At 39.2% G+C, this 21186-nt stretch overlaps 1 protein-coding gene across 5 annotated transcripts in view; it reads right to left on the reverse strand.

The window, feature by feature from the left end:
* Positions 1-1163: 1163 nt before the first annotated feature.
* Positions 1164-21186, reverse strand: part of ntm (neurotrimin) — a 290096-nt gene continuing 270073 nt past the window's right edge. For 2 of the 5 annotated variants that reach the window (XM_036524066.1, XM_036524065.1), the window contains 7 exons: positions 7565-7690; positions 6741-6861; positions 5586-5737; positions 5088-5123; positions 3056-3094; positions 2003-2080; positions 1164-1450 (listed from right to left, as the gene is read on the reverse strand). In XM_036524066.1, the coding sequence (XP_036379959.1) occupies positions 1350-1450; positions 2003-2080; positions 3056-3094; positions 5088-5123; positions 5586-5737; positions 6741-6861; positions 7565-7690 (653 nt within the window). In that variant the 3' untranslated portion in view covers positions 1164-1349. The remainder of the gene's footprint in view (positions 1451-2002; positions 2081-3055; positions 3095-5087; positions 5124-5585; positions 5738-6740; positions 6862-7564; positions 7691-21186) is intronic. The other 3 variants (XM_036524067.1, XM_036524068.1, XM_036524069.1) reach the window with 3 other exon arrangements.

Consider the following 21186-nt stretch of genomic DNA (forward strand, 5'->3'; position numbering starts at 1 on the left):
TGGAATGGATGTTTTATGTGGCAACCAGTGTGGAACTGGAGGCAAGTAAACATATATGTATGTGCCAAATCACACAGGAGTTTAAGTGTAAGGGTTTGAAAGCATAACGTTTATCATGTGTCAAGGAATTTATTAATCACATTTTGGTTCATTGCCTAAACACATCTTACTTCACTCCTAACGGAAACTGAATTGTAGTTCTGATGAAAAGTGGATGATATATTTTTGCACATTTTGCATTCATTACATTTGTTGAATATACTTTATGCATTTCCAATCAAAATATGACTCCCAGAACCAGTTACAGTCGTGATAGATTATGCTACCAATGAATTCAAATGACACTGACATATTTATATATGTATATATTAAAAAAATGTAAAATTAAGTGCTGATAATTCTTTGGGCTCTGTTCGAGGGAATGACAGATTCTGGTGTCCAAAAAGAACGAGCCGCTGTTATCAATGCAGATAACTGTCCCCAAAACCCTGAGTCGACCAGCACGGGTTTCATCATGTGGTGACACTTTTAATATTACCTGACTAGAAAATGGTGACCATTTACACTCATAATACATATAATGTCATGTAACATAATACAAAATATATGACATTAATAACTGTGCAATAAATTACATTACATAATAATAAGATGTTCGCAAAACGGTAATTACTCCAATATATTACTTATTTATAAAGCTTCAGCTTCGCTTGATTAATTGGTTAATTTATTTTTTTTATCAGATATGCTTTTTCAGCTCTCTCTGTATGGTCTTACCAGTTGCTTGTTGTGCCATTTATAGACAGGAACAAAAAAGGCCCTAAGCCTTTTCATTTGCTAGTAAAACTTAACTCAATTTAGCAGTAACAGTTTCCATATAATTACAACTTCAATATTGTTACCTCTGAAAATATGTAATCAATATTACTAAAAATATAGCATAGCACAAACCACTTAAAAATATCATAATTTACATTGTTGAGGGAAAAGACAGACTAGAATGTCAGATACCTCTTCTCTCAAACTATTATTCTGGTTTCTCCAAATACCAGAAAAAGTATTATCATTATTACATCGTTATTACATCTCAGAAAAAAATTATATATAATAGTAGCATAAGAAATTAAAGAAAGCCAAAATCTGTGAGACCAGAAACAGGGGCATTAATATGAAGCCAAAAAACTGGGCAGTATCATTTTGGATCTTAAATTTAAAATTCTGTTAATATGTTACATCATCTCTACAGTTTAGGAATTGGAAATGAGGGTAGCCTGTGCAAAAGTCTGTGGTTCCAGGTAAGAGAAAAAACAGGGAAAAAATGAAACTGCCCCCTCAGAAAATCAATTGCATCAAAACTTCAGAAGAAACTGAAGACCTATGATAATAAGTAGACAGGTTGAGGTGTGCGTTCCCATGGTGCCACTGTTCCCATCCTGCACTGCTCCAGGCCCTGCCAGGGACAGCAAAACATTTGTATGAATACAATAGTTGTGATTATTTTTGCCCTATTTTTTCTCTTAAAAGTAAAAAGCACAATGTGGAACTATAATTGTGTTTTCACTGCTCTATCACCTCCCCCGATTATCCTTTGTTCTGTAGTCAGCTCCATCTTGTCTTGCAAGTATATCTGTATATCGGTGCTCCATTCAATCTAACCATACCTTAATGTCAAGTACAAAATGTAAGAAACATTGCTTTTCAGTACCTTACAAGTTTGACAGTCACAGAAGTGATTGAACAAGTTGGTTAACTTGGAAATGTTTCTTCACTAAACTCTAAGAACATGTTTTTATTGGGGTTGGACTGTGTGCTACCAGAAAATCAATTCTTTTTGTTCATGTCTAAAACAGTAATAACTCCAAAACACCATGCATGTCACCAGTATCAGTACTGTTAATTTCTATGGGTTAGTGATTGATTGATGGGTTTTTTTGACATTCCTGTTATTATTAGTTTATTTTTTGTTTAGGGTATTAGATATAATAGATTATTCATTACAGACCTCCCCATATTGCATAGTCTGTTGAAGCTGTTTTTTCTATAACAGATGTTGTCATATCTAAAAGAGAGGTTGTCATTTCTACAAGAGAGGTTATATGACAGGCACTTACTAAACACAACAGTGACAGCAATAAAAAAAAGAAAGCTGAACTGTACCACACATTGTCATGATCTTATACAAACAAGCTCTCTCCAATCAAGTAGATCTGTTCCATTTTATTTACCAACTGCATGAACTGGGATAACGTATTATGGCCACAGCCATGCTAAGGAACCTGGTCATTAAATGACCTGTAGTAGTTTGTTCCCATTGTTGAGGGTTTAAGTGGTGGCACTTCAGCGGCTTCCTCTTGCCTTTGTCACTAGCATGGCCCTTCTAAGCAGCTCCAGGGCATCATCTCAGTGCAGAATGAGTCCTTGACCAGTCAACTGCTGAGGTCAGACCTAATTGCATCCTCGCTGCAGACAAGCAGATCGGCTACTGCCTGGATTTAGAGCTGCCTTAGTAAAGGGCCCTGTGACAGGCAGAGCTGGTGCTGGGCTGTGGTCGCGGGTGACCCCCAAGCAGGATCTGTGCGGCTCGCTGTGCACCCAGTGTCAAAACCAAGCTCACTGATACTGTGTGCTCACCCTGCCCTGCTGCACATTTATGCTAAAGCAGTGTAGCTGTCACAAGCCACTGTCAGGCAGGGAAAAGTGATACAGCACAAGAAAAAAGGTGTCATCATCACACTGTACCAACTATATTATAGAACAGACACTTATTTGAACACATAAGGGCACTGACTTTTGATAGGTCCTATTTTAAGTGGTACACAATTAGATATTCAGAACAAAATGCTTCTAGACATAATTAAGAGAGCATGTGTCACATTTTCTTCACTAATGGTGCCTGAACTGTAATATGCATTCCATCCTCATATATATGCACCTCTGTTTGCTTGTTTTCAGTTTGACTACACATTTTTAGTAGACTAATGCACTAGATACCTTGGGTTTAGTTTGAGAATTGTTCAGATAGGTATGTAACCCACATACAAGACACAAGTTTTACCTTCAGTAAAGACTGTTTTTTCAGTCGTCGAAGACAAAGCTGAAAAAAGAAATGGACGCTGTGTCCCGTAACGGCATGGCAACACAAGAAAGAGTCGTACGTCGCATCCATCACAATCAGCGGTAAGAATAGCGAAGGTTCTCAGTATCTAATCTCAGAGTGAGCAAGCTGTGAGCAGAGAGAACTTTACTCAGCAGAGTCTGAAGAGTTTTAGTATAGCGGGGAGCTCTACAAAAGAGCCATAGCTGAGCAGCTGTCAACTAAGGTGTTGCAACATCTCTGCTGTGAAATGAAATCAGCTCCAGTTGGAAATTGTAGTTAACAGAAATAAACACAACATTAACTGGGTGTCTCAACTTTTGATTGTGAAGCTTGAGTGATCGAGAGCAATTATTTCGAAACTTGACAGTTATTATACCATGAAATTCATTGCATCATATTATAGTATATATTGTTTTATTTACAGTATATCATTTTTATTGAATTTAATCTCAAATAATTTTAGAGACACTTATCAAGGTATTTGCAGGCACTTCCATTAGCTAGTTGGTATCCAGAACATAGGATAGTGTACACTATGTATAACAAGGAATAGATACTACAAATAAATACAAAAAATACATAGACCCTTTTATGAATTCAACCATGAAAACTCCAATATTTTTTCAACAGCATTTCTACTTGTTTCCTAACAATATTTTTTGATTTATTAATTTTAATTAATGGGTGAGCCTCAATTCCCATACCTACTTCTTTCTTGTTTTTCTTATTATCGATAACATTTTTCGTACAATACTGGTCTTGATTGCGTAGTCTAAATATTTTATGACAGCATTATGGAGACAGGGACAGTTGAAGTGTTTTTCTTTGATGGCTGTAATATAATAACTTCAAATTTCCCTTGGATTTTCCTAGGTTCAATATGCTTTCTTTTGGGAGAACTATCCAATTACACTGCCATAGCAGATTATACTAAATCCTGCACTAGGATAATTAAAATAATAGTGGTTTCCCACATTCAAAATCAAAGCAATTAAGAAATCTCAGGAGGGGACACAGTTAATGCATCCTGTTTTGCTTACTGTGAAATCTTCAATGTAATTAACACATTTGGAAGGTGAATTAAAATGCGCATACTGGAAAAACAGAAGAGACCACCTCCATTTCCGACATCTGTTATGACCTCAAAAAATGCAAAATGTCACTGCATTTCTACTGCATTTAGGAAGAATAAGTAAAGAGACACATGACTTCTTGGGGGATTTTCCATTATTTTTCACACGATGAAAACAAAACAATGACAGGAGACAACTGGCACCATTTTTCCATGCATTTTGAGTTAAGAATACACACATGGAGCTACGTTAGGCTTTCTATTACTACACCAAGAAAGAAATAAGAAACAACACTGCAAGAGACACTTGTGAAGACTCAGGGCAGCGTTACAACATGTACTTACATGCAGATGTGAGCGCATGCAAAACCAAGAAGACAAGCCATGTTGTGTGATGGTTTAGTTTAAAAGAAGACAAACAACAAACTTGTTAGTAAAACCAAAACTGAGCAGCTTTTACCATTTCCACTCTGAATCAATGCACAGCCGTTTCAGCTCGTGAGAAGATTGTCAAGCATGGCTTGTAATTGGCAAAACAGATAGAACAAATAGAGGTAATGTACTTCTGGCTGTGCTAATAATGTGCTTCATACCAAATTGAATTTGTTCATTAATGTTACGAACTGGAATTTTTTACGCTAATGGTGCATCAGTAGCATTTCGCAGCAGCCCAGTCACTGCCTGGTAATTACGTTCAGTCAGACTCTGCCAGGAAACTGTCTGACCCTTACTTCGAAAGGGAGTATCCTGTACTGTCTCAAACTGAAACGGTTCTGTTTAATTGAGAAAGCAGGTCATAGTCATACTGCGGTCAGTTTGAAAATGGCAAGGGATATTTTTTTCATGCACGTCAGAGCTGTTTTAGATAGGTGAGCAGAGCGTAGAGCAAATGTGGACATGCTCATGCACAGTACTGACCTTGCAATAGCGTTGAGCTAGTGGGCTCAATAACTTCTATACCAGAAGGATAAACAGAACAAAGCAAAATGACCAAACAAACAAACAAATGCAAAAAATCATTGACAACACAGCATCGTGAACAACGTGAAAATAAGCTGGGGGATGGGTTTTCAGCGCCTCGGAGGCATTGTTAGGCAAATGTGACGTGAGTGGTGTTACTGTTAAAAAGTCTTAAACCGTGTTAGGAGTGGTAGATTCCATTTATGTGACGGCCCTTCAAACGTGCTTGGTGAGGTTACTGAAGGACCAAATCAATGGTGAAAGACTCATGTTTAATCTCCTGTAAGTGGGCAGGGACAAGCATGGTAATTGTCGATATCTTTTGTTCATTTACAGTACAACTGGATTAGAGTTTCCCCATCGCATTGGTATTTAATGCAGTGCAGCCTACGTCGAGAAGGCATGTTTCATAGAAGGCTTCTATGGTGCAGAAAACAGCATGCTCTCTGTACTCACCATACAGAACCATGCTTGTGTTTGCACTGCCCAGCTTGTTGATGGCAACGCAGGTGTAGTTGCCATAGTCCACCTCCGACACATTGTAGAACGTCAGGGTTGAAATCTTGCCATTGTCCTCAATCTCAATGCTATCTAAGTCATTGAAGAGCCTGCAAAACAGCCACAGTACCAAGCATAGTAGTCATGGAGCAGGGCTCATAGCCCAAAAGCTGCCAGTCTGATTCCTAGGTGGACTGCTATTGGACCAGAGATACTTGACCTGAATTGCATCAGCAGATATCCTGCTGTATAAATGAATTAGATATATATATATATATATAAAAAAAATAATAAAAAAACTTGTAAGAGGTTCTGGATGAGACAGTCTGCTGAGCAAAAAAATGTAAAATGTAAATTTGATTACCATCACCATCATAAACTGTGCTTGGCTGACAACCAGGGTTAAAGGCCATGTCCAGCAAGAACTGTTTCCAGTAGTCTACCCATTATGGCCTGATGGAGGGAGTTCAAGCTTCAACAAATTGTAATGCTCCCTCAATAAATCGGAAGTGCTGCTAATTCATGTAGTTTGAAGGGCAGCTGTTGCAGTCATCTGAGAACTAATCAGCAGTTTGCTTTCACAATTATTAGTAACATTAATATCTACTGACATGACATCTGATAAAGTTTGAAACGGATGAAATCACATAAAGTCCAGGGAAACCTTACGGAATATTTTCAGATGGATGTGCCTAGTCAATGCTTTATAAATGCTGGCTTGTACAGGCAAGCACTTTCCATGTTTTTTTCTCATAGTATTTTCATAACAGGAAAATGAAATGCTGAAATAACCCCCACAGCATTAGTGATGCATTCCACATTCATTTTCCCGATACAATGCATGTTGGGAGCAGTGTGTATTTGTATGAATCTTGAATGAGGCGGTTTTATTTTGAGCGCAAAATAATGTTACCATTGGTGAAACATCTTCATGAAAATATATTGGTGCCACAGAACGACAGTGAAAAATAAATGTATTTACAGGCAGGTCAACCCACTGACAAGCAATTCAATTTCCATTTCCCCATTTTGGAACTTATATCAAAAACATGAAGAACAAACTTGCAAAATAAAACAAAGCACATGTAATTAAAAATACATCAAAGCGGGTACCTTCTGTCATCTCGGTACCACTCGAAATCTGCTGCAGGCACAGCATCAGCCTCACACTGCAGGACCCCTGTCTGGCCAAGAGTGACGCCGACATCTCTGCCCTCTGTCACAGATGGGGGGTCTACAGACACAGCGGCAGCACAGGACAGATGCAACTGAGATCACCAGGCGAGACAAACTCGCCGCACAGCAAGAGCACTGCTGATAAAAGCAAATGAAACTAAGCATTTTCTTTCAAGTATGATTTTAGATTCAGATTCTGGAGCAGAGAGAGAGGAAATACTGACAGGCATAGACATTTTATGTACTCTCCTTCTCATCAGTTTCTATTTTTTTTCACTGAAGTTTCATGGTTCATTTTGTAGAGATCAAATACTTTTAATATTTTTCTTTTAATGAAACTTCTTAGTAAATCTGAACAGAGCTTTGAATCTGTTGCTGGATTGGTATTTCTTCAGGTAATTGTTAACACATAGGATAAAGACGTTTTCCTTTTTTGACTCCATGTAATTTTCATATATATATAGATCAGCTGTTTTTTTATATATGCTCCCCTACAATTGATTTCAAAACTTAATGAATATGTAGATTTAACTGTGTTGTAAAGAATTAAATGCCCGGGCATCAACCTCAGGGTTCCATGAAGCCAAACCTTGAAATCAAATCCTAAGACAAATCTGATGAAGGTGGCAATATGCTTTAAATATGCCAGAATCAGAGTGGTATTTCCCCACTTGATCATTAAGACACAAACGTCCTGTCAGCTACTCTCTCCAGTGTTGGTGTAATAGCCAGGGAATGGGTGGCACATGGGAGGGACTTACAGTTCACTGTTAATTCTACTGTTTGAACATCTGTGGAGACCTCATTGATTGCAGTGCACTCATATGTTCCTGCCCTCTGCCTGGTGATGGAGGGGATTTCCAAGTACTCGTCCTCCGAGACAAGACCTAAGGATGAAAAAAACAGTATGGGGAAAGAAAGACTGTGTGTATTACTTTAAGTGAAAAAATATGAGCAAAAGAATTCTTGCCTCCATCAAACCAAAGTACAAAGCACTTTTTTCCATTTACCTTGTGGAACAAATAAAAGTAACCTTTATTCTTTCTTTCACATCATCCTTCTACAATTTCACTTCTATAATTTCCTTCTATAATTTCACTTCCAAAGAAGTAAAGACACTGTGCATTAGGGTTGGATGGAAAAGAGGAGATGAAGACCCTGATAGGACACACAGCGTTACACACTGATATCAGCAAGGACATTAAAACAAAGCTGTAACATTTTTTTCCACAATGTTTTCTGAAAAGACTTTTTTTCATGGAAGAAAAGCAGAAGGACATCTATAGCCTTTACACTTAGCATTATGTTCTAGATTGCATGCAAGAATTGAATAAGCCCATAACTAATTCATACAGAATTCATTTGGACCCTTGCTAAAATAAATGACCTCCAATTGAAACAGGTGCCTTAATGCATTTAATGGTGGCTCGTAACACACTGGAAATAGAAATGACAGAAAACTATCATTTAAAACTTAATTAGATATCATTAATATGGATATTGTTGTAATTATCGGGGTATAATTATTTAATTTATGATCTACACATTTAATTTTTGCTATGCACCTTGCTGGCAATGCTAATGTACATCTCCATTGTTCTCTATGTCTGTTCCACAAAATTAAGACTTAACATACATATCATCATAACATGGTCATCATCAGTAGGAGCAATAGCTATTAAAACACATTTCACTTTTATTCATATTTCAATGCAGATATGAATATGTTCAAACTAATAGTTAAGCCTAATTTATTGTTACCCACATGTACAGCACAGCTTCATGTCACATACAGGTTGTGAGATTTTGCAGGTGTTGATCAACCTTTTCAACCCTGCAATTCTGACTGTCACAGCTTGGGACAGAACATACAGAAGTTGTGAAAAATGCCCACCTAATCATTTAATGCCACCCAAAGTGTCATGCCGTACAGCATCTTGTGGTCACCTAGAGTTCTATGCATTTTCCTCTGCTGTCCTGTTGTCACCACAGTCTGACATCTCATTGATACAGTAATGACATCTGTGAGTGACACCAACACCTTACGACAGCAAGTCCTCATGTTACATGCATTGGTCTTGTGTTAATTAGAGAGTAAGTCCTCTGTTCATTCTAACTACAAGTTTTTCACATTGAGTATCAAATGTTAAATGTAAAATGTTTTTCAACGTTTGCACACAATCTTTTGTTACCTTCAGAAACCACCAAAGCCATGATCTTGTGTTAGGAAGGAGACAAGCGAATCCTGCCAAAATCAGCCTCTCAAGTTACAGACAAATGCAATGTGGTTAGAGTCTGATTACCCTAAAGACCCTGAGGACCCTAGTGGCAAAACCAATTACTCTATTTCCAAACATTTCAACAACAATTCAACTTTACCCAGTGACCTAAGGAAAGTATAGTATACAGTTATCTAATGTTTTATATTATACAATGCTTTACTCTATATATATATATATATATATATATATATATATATATATATATATATATATATATATATATATATATATGTGTGTACTGTATACATAGACACTACTATATATATATATATATAGTAATATATTTAGTATTGTACACTACACTATTTGTTACGTGCGGTGCACTGTGCGTTTGTGGGGTCTGGGCTGCCTGTGTTTTGGTTTTCCTCCCTCTCTCCTCTCTACTCCTGACACAGGTATCCCGCTGCGCTGTGTCCCGCCTCCTGGTTGTCCCGGCCAACCGGAGACAGAGCACCCCAATCTAAAGATGCCGGATTTTTAGAGTGGAGCTCTCGCTATTTTGATCCTTCGTGTCTTTTTTGTGATTCACTATTTACTAATTTGCGAACTGTGTTTGATTTTGCACTGTCTGCAGACTTTGATTCTGGATTGTGTCTCGGTTTGGTTGCATTCGGTTGCCGTGGGAGAGGGGCAGGTAAGGTGGGGGATCCCCGTGTTAGTTTTTCCTTTTGTATAGGGTTAGGTTAGAGGTGGGTGCCACCTTTGTATATTTTGTTTTCAGGTAGTTAGTGTAGTTAGGTTTTTGTTTGGCTCTGCCACCCTTTTGTTTTGTAGTCAAATGTATGTTTTGGGTGAAGGTATTTAAGGTTGCTTTTGTTTTGTTAAGTTCTTTTCATTGGCATCGTCTGTTGTCTTCTCCCCTTTTCCCATGCGTATTCGTCATTGTAAATAGCTTTGTAAATACTGTAAATATATCGCGCACCCTTATACATTGCTCCCGTGTCTGTGTGTTTTTCCGTCTCTGCACCGTCCAAGCCAGTGGTGGTTGGTTGTTTTCCTTTGTGTTGCATCCCTCATCCACACCCCTGGATGCCATTACACATCTAGGACGTAACATAAATTTGGGGCTGGTCCGGGATATTTCTTTCTTTCTTTCCCGCCCTGTGTTTGGGTTTTTGTGGCCTTGCGCATTTGTGTGTCTGTGCCTAGTGGTCGGTGTGCTAGTGGTAGGAGCAATGGCACAGTTTAGTGTTGAGGGGTTCCTTAGTAACCCTACTGTGGAACGGCTAGATACTTGTTGTAAGGATGACCTCTTGTTGCTGGCTGAGCATTTTGGCATTGCGGTTGGGAGGCAGGCACTGAAGAAAGTAATTAAGCTGGCTGTATTTGAAGGTCTGGTGGAGTGGGGAGTGCTTGGGCTGGGTGCGCCTGCTGTGGGAGACGTTCCCACAGCTGGGAAGTCTGGGTTCGGAGAGTAGCGCAGGCTGGGGCTGATGCGGAGGCCAAAGTCACGCTGCCACCCTTCGTGTCCACTGTGACCGAGAGCGAAGGCTCCCTGTCCGGTGGTTGTGATCCTCGGTCGAGAGTGCGTTTGGTGCGCACCCTTGTCTCCCATGTCTGTGTGTTTTTCCATCTCTCCAAGCCAGCGGTGGTTGGTTGTTTTCCTTTGTGTTGCGTCCCTCACCCATACCCCTGGACACCATTACACATCTGGGACGTAACACTATTACATTAACATAAAACTTCATAACAGCTTTGGTAGCTGAAAGTTATCTAGTTCATAACATGGTGTAACATAAAATGTTGTTAGGCTGAAAGTTCAAACAATACAACATATAGAAGAGCAACAAGCAACCCTTACATATATTGATGGCCTGGATTTATTCTGCCTCAGTAAAGAGAAAATTGGATGGTGTCATAAAAAGTATGCTCAAATGTACTCAGTCAAGTTTGGAGGGAAAAAATCCTTTTATTCAACATCAAAGAAAGTGAAGGACACACAAGGCTTTTTATAACATCCCCAGATGTCGCCAGTGACAGGACTAAAATGCACATGTATTCACTTTAGTGAGTTTGGAGAGACAAAGGCTTACACCTGGGAGGAGTCACTAATGAGAGGAATCATTTGAGGGCTTTGCTTACCTGACGAGGGGTGTCGAGAGAGAACACCCCCAGAAACCATGTCTAAACCCAGTCCTCTCAGCATTAACCCTTCTTCTGCTGAAAGCGTCAGACTTAACCAGAGAGCTGTTTTCTGTAAGGTACCCATGTCCTATGCACCTGTTATTCTAGGTGTCCAGCTGTTCTTTACGAATCTACCAGCATGCCAAGCAGCACCATGCTCTATAAATTTTCAGATGTTATTCAGAGTTTATTCAAGTAATGTGTAGCACCAGAATTTAAACTGCAACAAATATACTGCTTAAGTCAAGTTTGAGAAAATGAAAAATAAGTATTTTACCTCAGTAATGATCAACCAAAATGGGGATATGACAGCTTTTATACTGTTCTCTCTGACAGTTCTACAAAAAAAACAGCTTGACTGAAAGTGCATTAGATGACTCAGAGCACTTAGTCAAACATGGAAGAAAAGAGAATACACAAAGTAAAACAAGATCATAAAAGTGCATGCTCTTTCTCTCTTGAGACAGTTCAGACTGTTCTCAAACCAACGGATAATGTCAAGGGGAGCTCCTGTTTGCATATGGGAGAAATAACTCACTGTATCCCAGAGATAAATGCAGCAAACCAAAATAAGTTATTCCTCACCTCCTTCACACAGTGTTATTTATCTGCATATGATGTTTTTCTCATTAAATATGGTACCTCTCATAGATATTATTGCAAACAAGGATATAACACCACAACACAAATTGATGTGCACATCAGATATAAAGAACTGGATTACATCTTTGGGTTGCTTAACACAGATAATGCTAGGGCCATGTTCCTTTGGCTCAAAATAAATGCGAGAAATGAATAAATTAGTTCTGATGTTATGTAGCTCCTATACAGCAAGGTAAATTTTACTTTCCCATTTTAATATAATTTATCTTCAGGTACACATGATGATCCAAGAATGCAATGCAGGTTTTTGCAAGCAGTTTGTTATGAGTTGAATATTCTTTAATACCTCCCATTTTCCCTTTTATTGAAGAAATTCCTTCAATAAAAGATAATAATAACACAAAAAATACAAATTTTTTTCTGTCACAGCAAAACAATGCTATACATGTTCCTGTGCATGATGAAACAATTTACCTTTAGGAAATAAACTTTACAAGTGTGACGCAAGAACCAGCATTCGACCCCGATATCTATTTTGAAATGTGATAAAGATAACCTTCGATATACAGGAAAACCTAGACTTTAGTGGCTGTAAAATGGATTGAAAAATAGATCACTGCCCGCCTAAATGTCAAGCATCATTATAAAATGTATGTCAGACTCTCTAAGTGGAGCCTGAAATGCTCTGCAAAAGTCAGTATTTAATAATAGAGCTATGTCCATGAATTTTAACAGGCAATATCTGCATAAATATAATAATATATTCACCACTATATTAACAATTATATTTAAAACAATATATTAACCATAATATAATAACTAACCATTTTAATCTTAATCTTCTGAATAAAAAGAATAACTACAATTCAACAAGTGGGTCATGAACCACTTCACCATATCCATCCATTTAAGCATTGTGTCACACCTCTGATAAATAAATTCTGTAGATTTTAAGGAGACACAAGTAATTGTGTCTGGGGCCAGAGGTGACACACGGGCTGTCAGGCCGCTCCCTGCCTCAGGGACTGTGCAGCTACAGCACTGTTTGCTACTGGTGTGCAGTGACTGTGCAACACTGTGTTGGTACAGCCACCGTGCACACGGAACATGGTGGCCACGGGGACAGACAGCAGGACGTCCCCTGTGCGTCTGACAAACACAGAGCATCGCTACAGGCTGCCGCTCCCCATGAGGCAGAACGTCTGGCTCCAAGCAGCCGTGGCCGACGCCCACCTACCCAAGAGGCGCTATAAACCTCACCGCCCGGGAATTCCAAGGGCCTAAATTTGGTGGGGTGGCTACAAGGCATTTCGGGGAGGCGAGCGGGGCGGAGGCCATTGGAGACCCCCAAGCGGCAGTGAGAGACACCAGCGTGCAGATGGCGCGGCCATCTGGAGAGCAGACAGCGCAGAGATGGCGGGGGAAGTGAAAGCGGGAGTTATCTGCGCTGACACACTCCCGCAGCCCCACACTCGGTCTCTCCTTGAAACCGGGAGAGCGGAAGAGCCGTGCCTGCAGGCCGTTTCCAGGGCACAGATTAAAATAAAAAAAAAAAAACGAGAGAGAGAGAGTGAAAGCTCGGGAGAAACGGAGAGGAAAGCAGAGAGGAGGTGGATCAATCCAGAGAGGCCAGCAGGTGTCAATTCGCTGGGGATATGCAAAAAAAATTGAAATCCTCAGAAGACACCAGATCAGCAACATGGCCACTTACAACACTGGATGTGGGAAAACTGTAGGAGTATGGGGACGTCTACAAAGGGAAGATGCATACTCTAAATAAAGTTGGCGCCTTCTCTATTTCTTGGTCAGAGATATAAACAAGCAGCCTTTGAATTCAAAAGCATGACCTTAGTGTACAAAATGTACAAAAAAGATGGTTTCATATGCAATGAGAATGAAAAAAGGAAGTGGCAAGGATCTCACTCATGAAAAATATGCCCAGAATGTTTCAGGAGTATATCAGAAACTCTGGCCTCACCTGAAAAAATGCTCTATGGTGCATCTGTTTAACACCTGCATAATTAAATGAGATATAGATGGCATCCAATCCTCTCTGGCACACTTCCCAATGGATTAAAATTATGAAATTGGAACATGACAAATTATTTTTTTTTTTTTCCATCTTGCATGCACTGTCTTGTCTTCAACAGAATGGCAGCTCATCTGAAACTGCCATCAAAGCATCTGTCTGAATGTATCTTACTGACAAATGCAAACTAATAATAGTGACTTTTCAATGACTGTATTTAAGCTCAGAACTATAGATTTAAATATACGAGATAAATATGCGGCGCTAAAAATGAATTATAAAGGCAAGCTGTCGCTTATTTTTATTTTGCTCAAGCTTTCTTTTCTTTCACAGAAATAAACACAAGTGGGATAAACCATGCAAAAAAAAAGCTTGAGGGTAGATTTTACAGTTGAGTAGGAGTTTTGCTTTCTTCTTTTTAAAATACTTGTCACGGGAGATAATTTCCTTTGACAGATTCACTTTGATCTGACCCATCAGAATCTGTGAGTCGTTTGTTCAAACTTACAATATGATATGAAAACCACATCTGTTACTAATGCTGAAACACACCATTTCGGATTTCAGCAATATCATGGGTGCCACAATTATATGAGATGGCCGGTTAAAACTGGTTATGCATTAACAATTGAAAGAGTAGAAAAGTTGGGAGATTTTGGAATCCCATACCTCAAACAAAATCATTCCAAAACATACTTTTATGTATTTCAATCTTCTGGCCAAAAAATGCCTTTTTGTGCTGTCAAAGGTTGTTTTGTGCTTATTTCCTGAGACAAGACTGGCTTAATACCTAAAGGTTTTTCTTTGTTTACAAACTTTTCCAAACTATATTTGATGTAATTTAAAAGCAGACACATTAATACATACAATTTCACACAAACTGCACAGTGAGTCATGAGACGGTCCTTTCTCTTGCTACTGCAAGTTCCCAAGCTCCTCTCTCAGCTGAAATCTACCAACTGTCAGAAAGCCTGATAACTCACTGAACTCACTGAACAGTATTTTCGATATGACTTCTTGATTGTGTTAAAGCATTCTGAGTATGCGCTGTTGCAGATGTATTCAGTTCATGCAGTATCTGCCTTCTGGTCGGGGGACTAGGAACTAGGAAGCCTCAATGTGCATAGCATTGAAGAATAAGTCTTTAGATCTAAATATCTTTGAATGTATTATCATCATCCCATTTTGCTAATCAGATGTGTCCAAAGGCATGGCTGCAGCAGAAGAGGGTGCGGGTGCTGGACTGGCCTGCCTGCAGTCCCGACCTGTCCCCAATAGAGAATGTGTGGCGCATTTTGTGTGGCGCATTTTGAAACGTAAAATGCAGCAACGAAGACCCCGTACTGTTGCACACCTTAAAACCTGTTTGCAGGAAGAATGGGACAAAATTACACCTGAAACGCTTCATCACTTGGTGTCCTCAGTCCCTAAATGTCTTGTGTTGTGTTGTGAAAAGGAATGGCAACATTACAAGGTGGTAAATGCTTTACTGTCCCAACTAAACTAAGTGTTTATTTTGAAAAAAAAAAAACAATAAAATTCATGAGGTAAAACATCGAATGTGCAGTTGTATTGTTTTCAATGTAAAACATAATTTACAAATCACTGTTTTCAGTTTTAATTTTAATTTAACATACCGTCCCAACTTTTTCTGATTTGGGGTTGTAATATTTTCAGAAGATAGAAATGGGTTTCCGGTAAGTGTGCTCCAATTTTTTTTTTTTAAGTGTTAGGAGATCAGTCCTTTGGCAAGTGGTTTTGCTTGTGAGAATCTTGTGGTCATCATAGACTTTGAGGTCCTTCACAAACACACTTGCATTGTATCTAGGTGATGGAGGTCAACATTCAAACAAAATAAACAAAAACAAAAAAAAGAACAGATGGTTTCTTGCCATCATAGCTGCAATTTAATTAACCATCGGTACACTGACATCAATGTGCTACAGAGATATACAGGCAGTATGAAACTTTGTTTCATATTTTAATACTGGGTGCATTGTTCTTTTTTCTTTCAAACATTGTCTGCTTTTGACTTTGACCTGCATGATCTAAGTGGATAAACGTACAAAACTGCACAATCAAAGAAATATCTCCAATGTCCTGTGAATGAAGCTTCTCAATAAGGCCTCAGGCAAACTAGCTGCATATTTACACTTGCTTTTTCTGTTCGCAACAGAAGTCCTTCCTGCTCTGTACTCCAATTAATCATTTATTTTGGTAGTTCTCATTAAAGGAGGAATAAATCTCTTCACTGGTTGTTGCCAGTGGGGTATTGTCAAAAGACGAACAAACATAAGTGCTCAACACTGTTATTTACAGCATGAAAAAGCTCCAAAGCTGACAAAAGTATATTTAGAAAAGGTAAAACTGAAACTGTATAATGTTGTTTTTTTATCCCTGTCATATCAAACTCTTTCTAAAAACAGAACATGTATGACTGATGGAGTGAAGCACTTTGATCAATTGTTCAATTGTCTTGACAAAGCTACATATTAACATGCTCAATCCAAAGCTGAGTAACAAATACTCTGGTAAAATATAAAATATAAATACACAGATGAGCCAAAGCATTATGACCACCTGCCTAATATGCTGTTGGTCCACCATGTGCCACCAAAACAGCGTCGACCTGCTGAGGTATGGAGTCTACAAGACCCCTGAAGGTGTCCTGTGCTATCTGACACCAAAACATTAGCAGCAGATCCTTCTAGTCCTGTAAGTTTCGAGGTGGAGCCGCTGTGGATCAGACTTATCGGTCCAGCACATCCTACAGATGCTCAATCGGATTGAGATCTGGAGAATTTGGAGGCCAGTGTTCCTCAAACCATTCTCGAACAATGTGTGCAGTGTGGCAGGGTGCATTATCCTGCTGAAAGAGGCCACTGCCATCATGGAATACCATTGCCATGAAGGGGTGTACCTGGTCTGCAACAATGATTAGGTAGGTGACACGTGTCAAACTGACATCCACATGAATGGCCGGACCCAGGGTTTCACAGCAGAACATTGCCCAGAGCATCACACTCCCTCCACCGGCTTGTTGTCTTCCCACAGTTCATCCTCGTGTCATCAGTTCCCCAGGTAAACGGCGCACACATACACGGCCATCCATGTGATCTAACAAAAAACAGGACTCATCGGACCAGGCAACCTTCTTCCACTGCTCCAAGGTCCGACGCTCGTGTGCCCATTGTAGGCGCTTTCGACGGTGGACAGGGGGTCATCATGGGCACTCTGACCAGTCTGCGGTCAGCCCCATATGCAGCAGGGTGCGATGCACTGTGTTGTGACACATTCCTCCCGTAACCATCATTAAAATTTTCTGGGACTTGTGCCACAGTCGACCTCTCGGTTTGGACCAAATGGGATCGATGAGACTTGGGTGCCCAACACCCTGTCGCTGCCTTGTGGTTTGTCCCTCCTCGGACCACTGCTGTCTGGGAGCACCCCACAAGCCTTGCCGTATCAGGGATGCTCTGACCCAGTCGTCTGGCCATAACAATTTGGCACTTGTCAAAGTCGCTCAGGTCCTGTCCATTTCTCCTGTATCCAACACGTTGACTACAAGAACTGATTGTTCGCTTACCATCCACCCAGACTTTGACATGTGCCCTTGTTTGGAGATGATCACCGTTATTCGGGTCACCTGTGAGTGGTCATAATGTTTTGGTTCATCGGTGTATAATGGCTTTAAATGTGAAAAGACATAGCATGCATCCTCATAGCATGTGAAACTCAGAGATTCAGTATGAAAAAGTGAGTGAAACCTGGCATGAAAGCCTGATAGAATCTTTTGGGAATGGGGCCAATGTTCAGATCACATTATTTGAAGGTCATGGATTCAAAATCTCTGATGAAAGAGCTAGTATTTTTGTGACCAAAACCATTTATATTAAATAGAGAGGTAAAAGCATTTTTTCGTAGTTTTTGGCTCAAATACATTATTAATGCACTCCAAACTATTACTGGAATTGTTTCATATAAGCACTAAGAATCACATAGCTAATGTAAAAAATGTACAAGGCTAGAATGGAGACAGGCACAGTAATGAGTAGTATGTTGTCATTGAGGGGGTCATTTAGTAATGACCAATAAAAGGCTGAATTCTAATAACTTTAGAAATGATTACACATAAAAGGCTATGCATAATGCATTTATTTCACTGGCGTATGCTGAGGAAGACATACTTTTTTCCAGCAGAAAGTAGTTTCTCAGAACAGCTTCAACACTACTGTACAACCGTCCAAACTTAGCACTCTCCTCAGTGGCAATGCACTGACTGACTTGAGCACAGGTTTACATTGAGGAGCCGTCTATATAGGTTTACCGTCATCCTTTAAATATTTGCCTTTATTTTTTCTGAATTAACCTTTTTTAAAACGTCTGCATGACATGCCACTCAAATCCCTTGCACACTGAATGATCTATTTTTTCATCATGTGTCAGGCTGTCTAAATATACAATGTTTTTATGCAATATTCTTCACAAAATGACTGCATTCTTTCTCATTTGATTTGGGATTTATAATCCTCACTGACTCATAACATAATCATTCAAATACTGTATATTGATGTGATACATTTTCAGATAAATACAGTATGTTTAGAATATTTTCCTTAAATTTTGGATTACCCACATCTGATTGTTTCTTTAATGGTGAGAGAAAAATCATGCTGCTCCCCTTCCCTAGTAGTGCCTAGAGGTAGAAACATTTTATTTTATTTATTATTTTTGTGTGATTAGTGAAAATCAAAAACAGTATCAGTTTTGACAGGCTCTCTAAAGCACCTATTGTCTGTTCACTAATGAAGCAGAAAGACCGGTCATTGTGATTCTTGGCGAATGAGGGTATAATTTATCAAAGGCTGGAAAAACTGCATTTGCATTATTAAATTACAGAGTTTAATCAGCTGAGACAGGGAACCACATTTTCCTTCATAAGGTATTATAGAAATAAATGCAATAAAATGTTCAGCAAGAACTCATCCTAAAATGGGCTTTCACACATAAGCTTGTTGTCATCGAACATTCCTCAATGTTGTTCCCATGGCATAGCGCAGTTATTGGTCTGGTCAATGGGATAGGCAGCTTTTGACTCTCCTGTAAAAATGCCTGGTAGGCTGTACTTCTAGCTGTCTCACAGTTAGATGGAATACCCTACAGATTCTACCCACTATGGCAGTTTTCCCATAATGAAATAATGAATGCAAGTTTCATTATTCAAAATTGAAGGAAACACAAACGTGAGTAGATTGCACATAGGCATCAGGGTGAACACATGCCAAACTGCCAACAGACATTATAAAGATATTGTATCCTTTCACGAAATGTTAAATTGAGTCCTACAATAGTGTTTTTTTTTTTCTTTTTTTTTTTAAACAGGATCTAAAGGGATCCTCTCTGCACAGCTTAATCTTGCTGTCAAGGTGAACCGTAAAAACACATGGTAGGTGGACATCCACATTCATTCTGGAATTATTTCAGTATCATCCCACAAGCAGCCTGTCACACAAGCATGTCTCCAAATTCCCAGTAGATTTGGATTTTGATAACATGGGATGGCACTCTATGTTCAGTGCAGTAACGGCATGTTAGTTGTGCTGGCATGTGTGGGAGGGAAATACAATTTCAGTCATTATTTTAAAGGCAATTATAGTCAAATGCTCACTTACAAACAAGAGAAGTTGCAAAAACCCATTAAAAAACCTAAAAAAAAAATCTAATTTACCCTATCTACCTAGTTAGCCTGGCCTAGGAGACAAGTTAGTTGTTGGTATTTGTGAGTCTTGTTTACACTGTGGTATTTATGAATCAAGAATGCTTACTTGGTGTTGTGCAAATAGGCAAAAATGAAAACCGGTGAGTGACATGTATCATGAAGTAAAAGATTTCAGGCAATTGGTGTAATGTGATTCTAGTCAACCTAGCTGGTCTACCATACTGTAACTTATTACCCTAGCATAGGATGTGTGTGCTAGCCATTGTAATATGTGAATCTTCTTTACAATTATGTATTTATGAATCAAGATTGCTTATTTTGTGTTAGCTTAATAGTTAACTAAATTGAGGGGATTTTTGGCTCAAGGTCTGTAGGGGAGACAAATTGAGCCTAACTGCATTGTCTGGTGTGGTATAAGATAGGCCATCAAGGGGTTCAGGTTGCCCCTAAAACACAAAACTGGCTCCGCCGCAAATAGCACTTTAGTGCACAATGTTTTATTTAGAGTGCAATCCCAACCAAAGTGCAAAAACAATAAAAAGAAGTGCTGTCAAATTGTAATATATATACAGTGCAATCAGTATTTACAAAAATCACAACAACAAAAAAAAAAAAAGAAAAGGTCCAGCCACAACTACTCTCAAACCTCACAGCTACACTCTGCCAATAACTCTGCTTACTCTCTCTACTCTCTCTCCCCCACACAACTGAACCCCCCTTTTCAACAATAAGCCCCTCCCCCTGGAGCATACCAGCTGATCTCTGGAAATCTACAACATTACTACGTGCACAATAACTTAGACAGACAGACACAATCACAAATACATATACATTCTGCACATTTATGCAATCACGATTGTACATTTCCCTGTAGTCTCCACAATTCTTGTCACTTTGATCTGAAACTCAGTTTCCTGTGGTGTGGCCCATTCCTATGCCACACCATGCCTGTGCAGCTCGGGTCAGGTACAGATAAGCTAGCCCGTGTTACTGCACCTCTGTTTGGTCTTTCCTCCCCTGCTCCGGAAGCGTTACCTCCTTGCGGCACATTCAAACAAACAAACAAACAGAGAAGACAGAGAGAGGCGGCGACAACTAACAATACGGGACATTTCAACACAAAAAGAGCGCTCTGAGCAATGATAAGTGCAATAAAGACGATAACAAACATTTACGCATAGTTGGGTGTGCTTGTGATGCTAGCTAATGTTTTAAACTGTTGGATAGTGAATTCGGATTGGAGATGTTTGTGTGTATGTAACCGGGTAGCCTGAGGTAGTTTTGCTTTGGCTTTTTGGTCACTGCATAATTCTGTTTGTGTTATTTGATGTCTTTACCATAAAAAGATGTCTTTACCACCTAAAATGTGGAAAAATGTATTTTCGACTGGCATTATATATGTATTAAATATATACACACAAAAATTATATGTTTCAGAAATCATGTACCGATATGAATGGAGTGTCCTCTTATCTACGACATTAAAAAGCATGTCAAAGCCTGTAACATCTCAAGTGAGATAAAGAGACAATTATCTGCAGTGACAAACACACTCATAGCCCCGTCACTCATCATCCTGGTTACTGAGGCCTCAGTGAAGTAAAAACAAACCTCAGCTTCACCTAA

The sequence above is a fragment of the Megalops cyprinoides genome, chromosome 3 (genome assembly GCF_013368585.1).
Source record: "Megalops cyprinoides isolate fMegCyp1 chromosome 3, fMegCyp1.pri, whole genome shotgun sequence".
Classification (NCBI taxonomy): Eukaryota; Metazoa; Chordata; class Actinopteri; order Elopiformes; family Megalopidae; genus Megalops; species Megalops cyprinoides.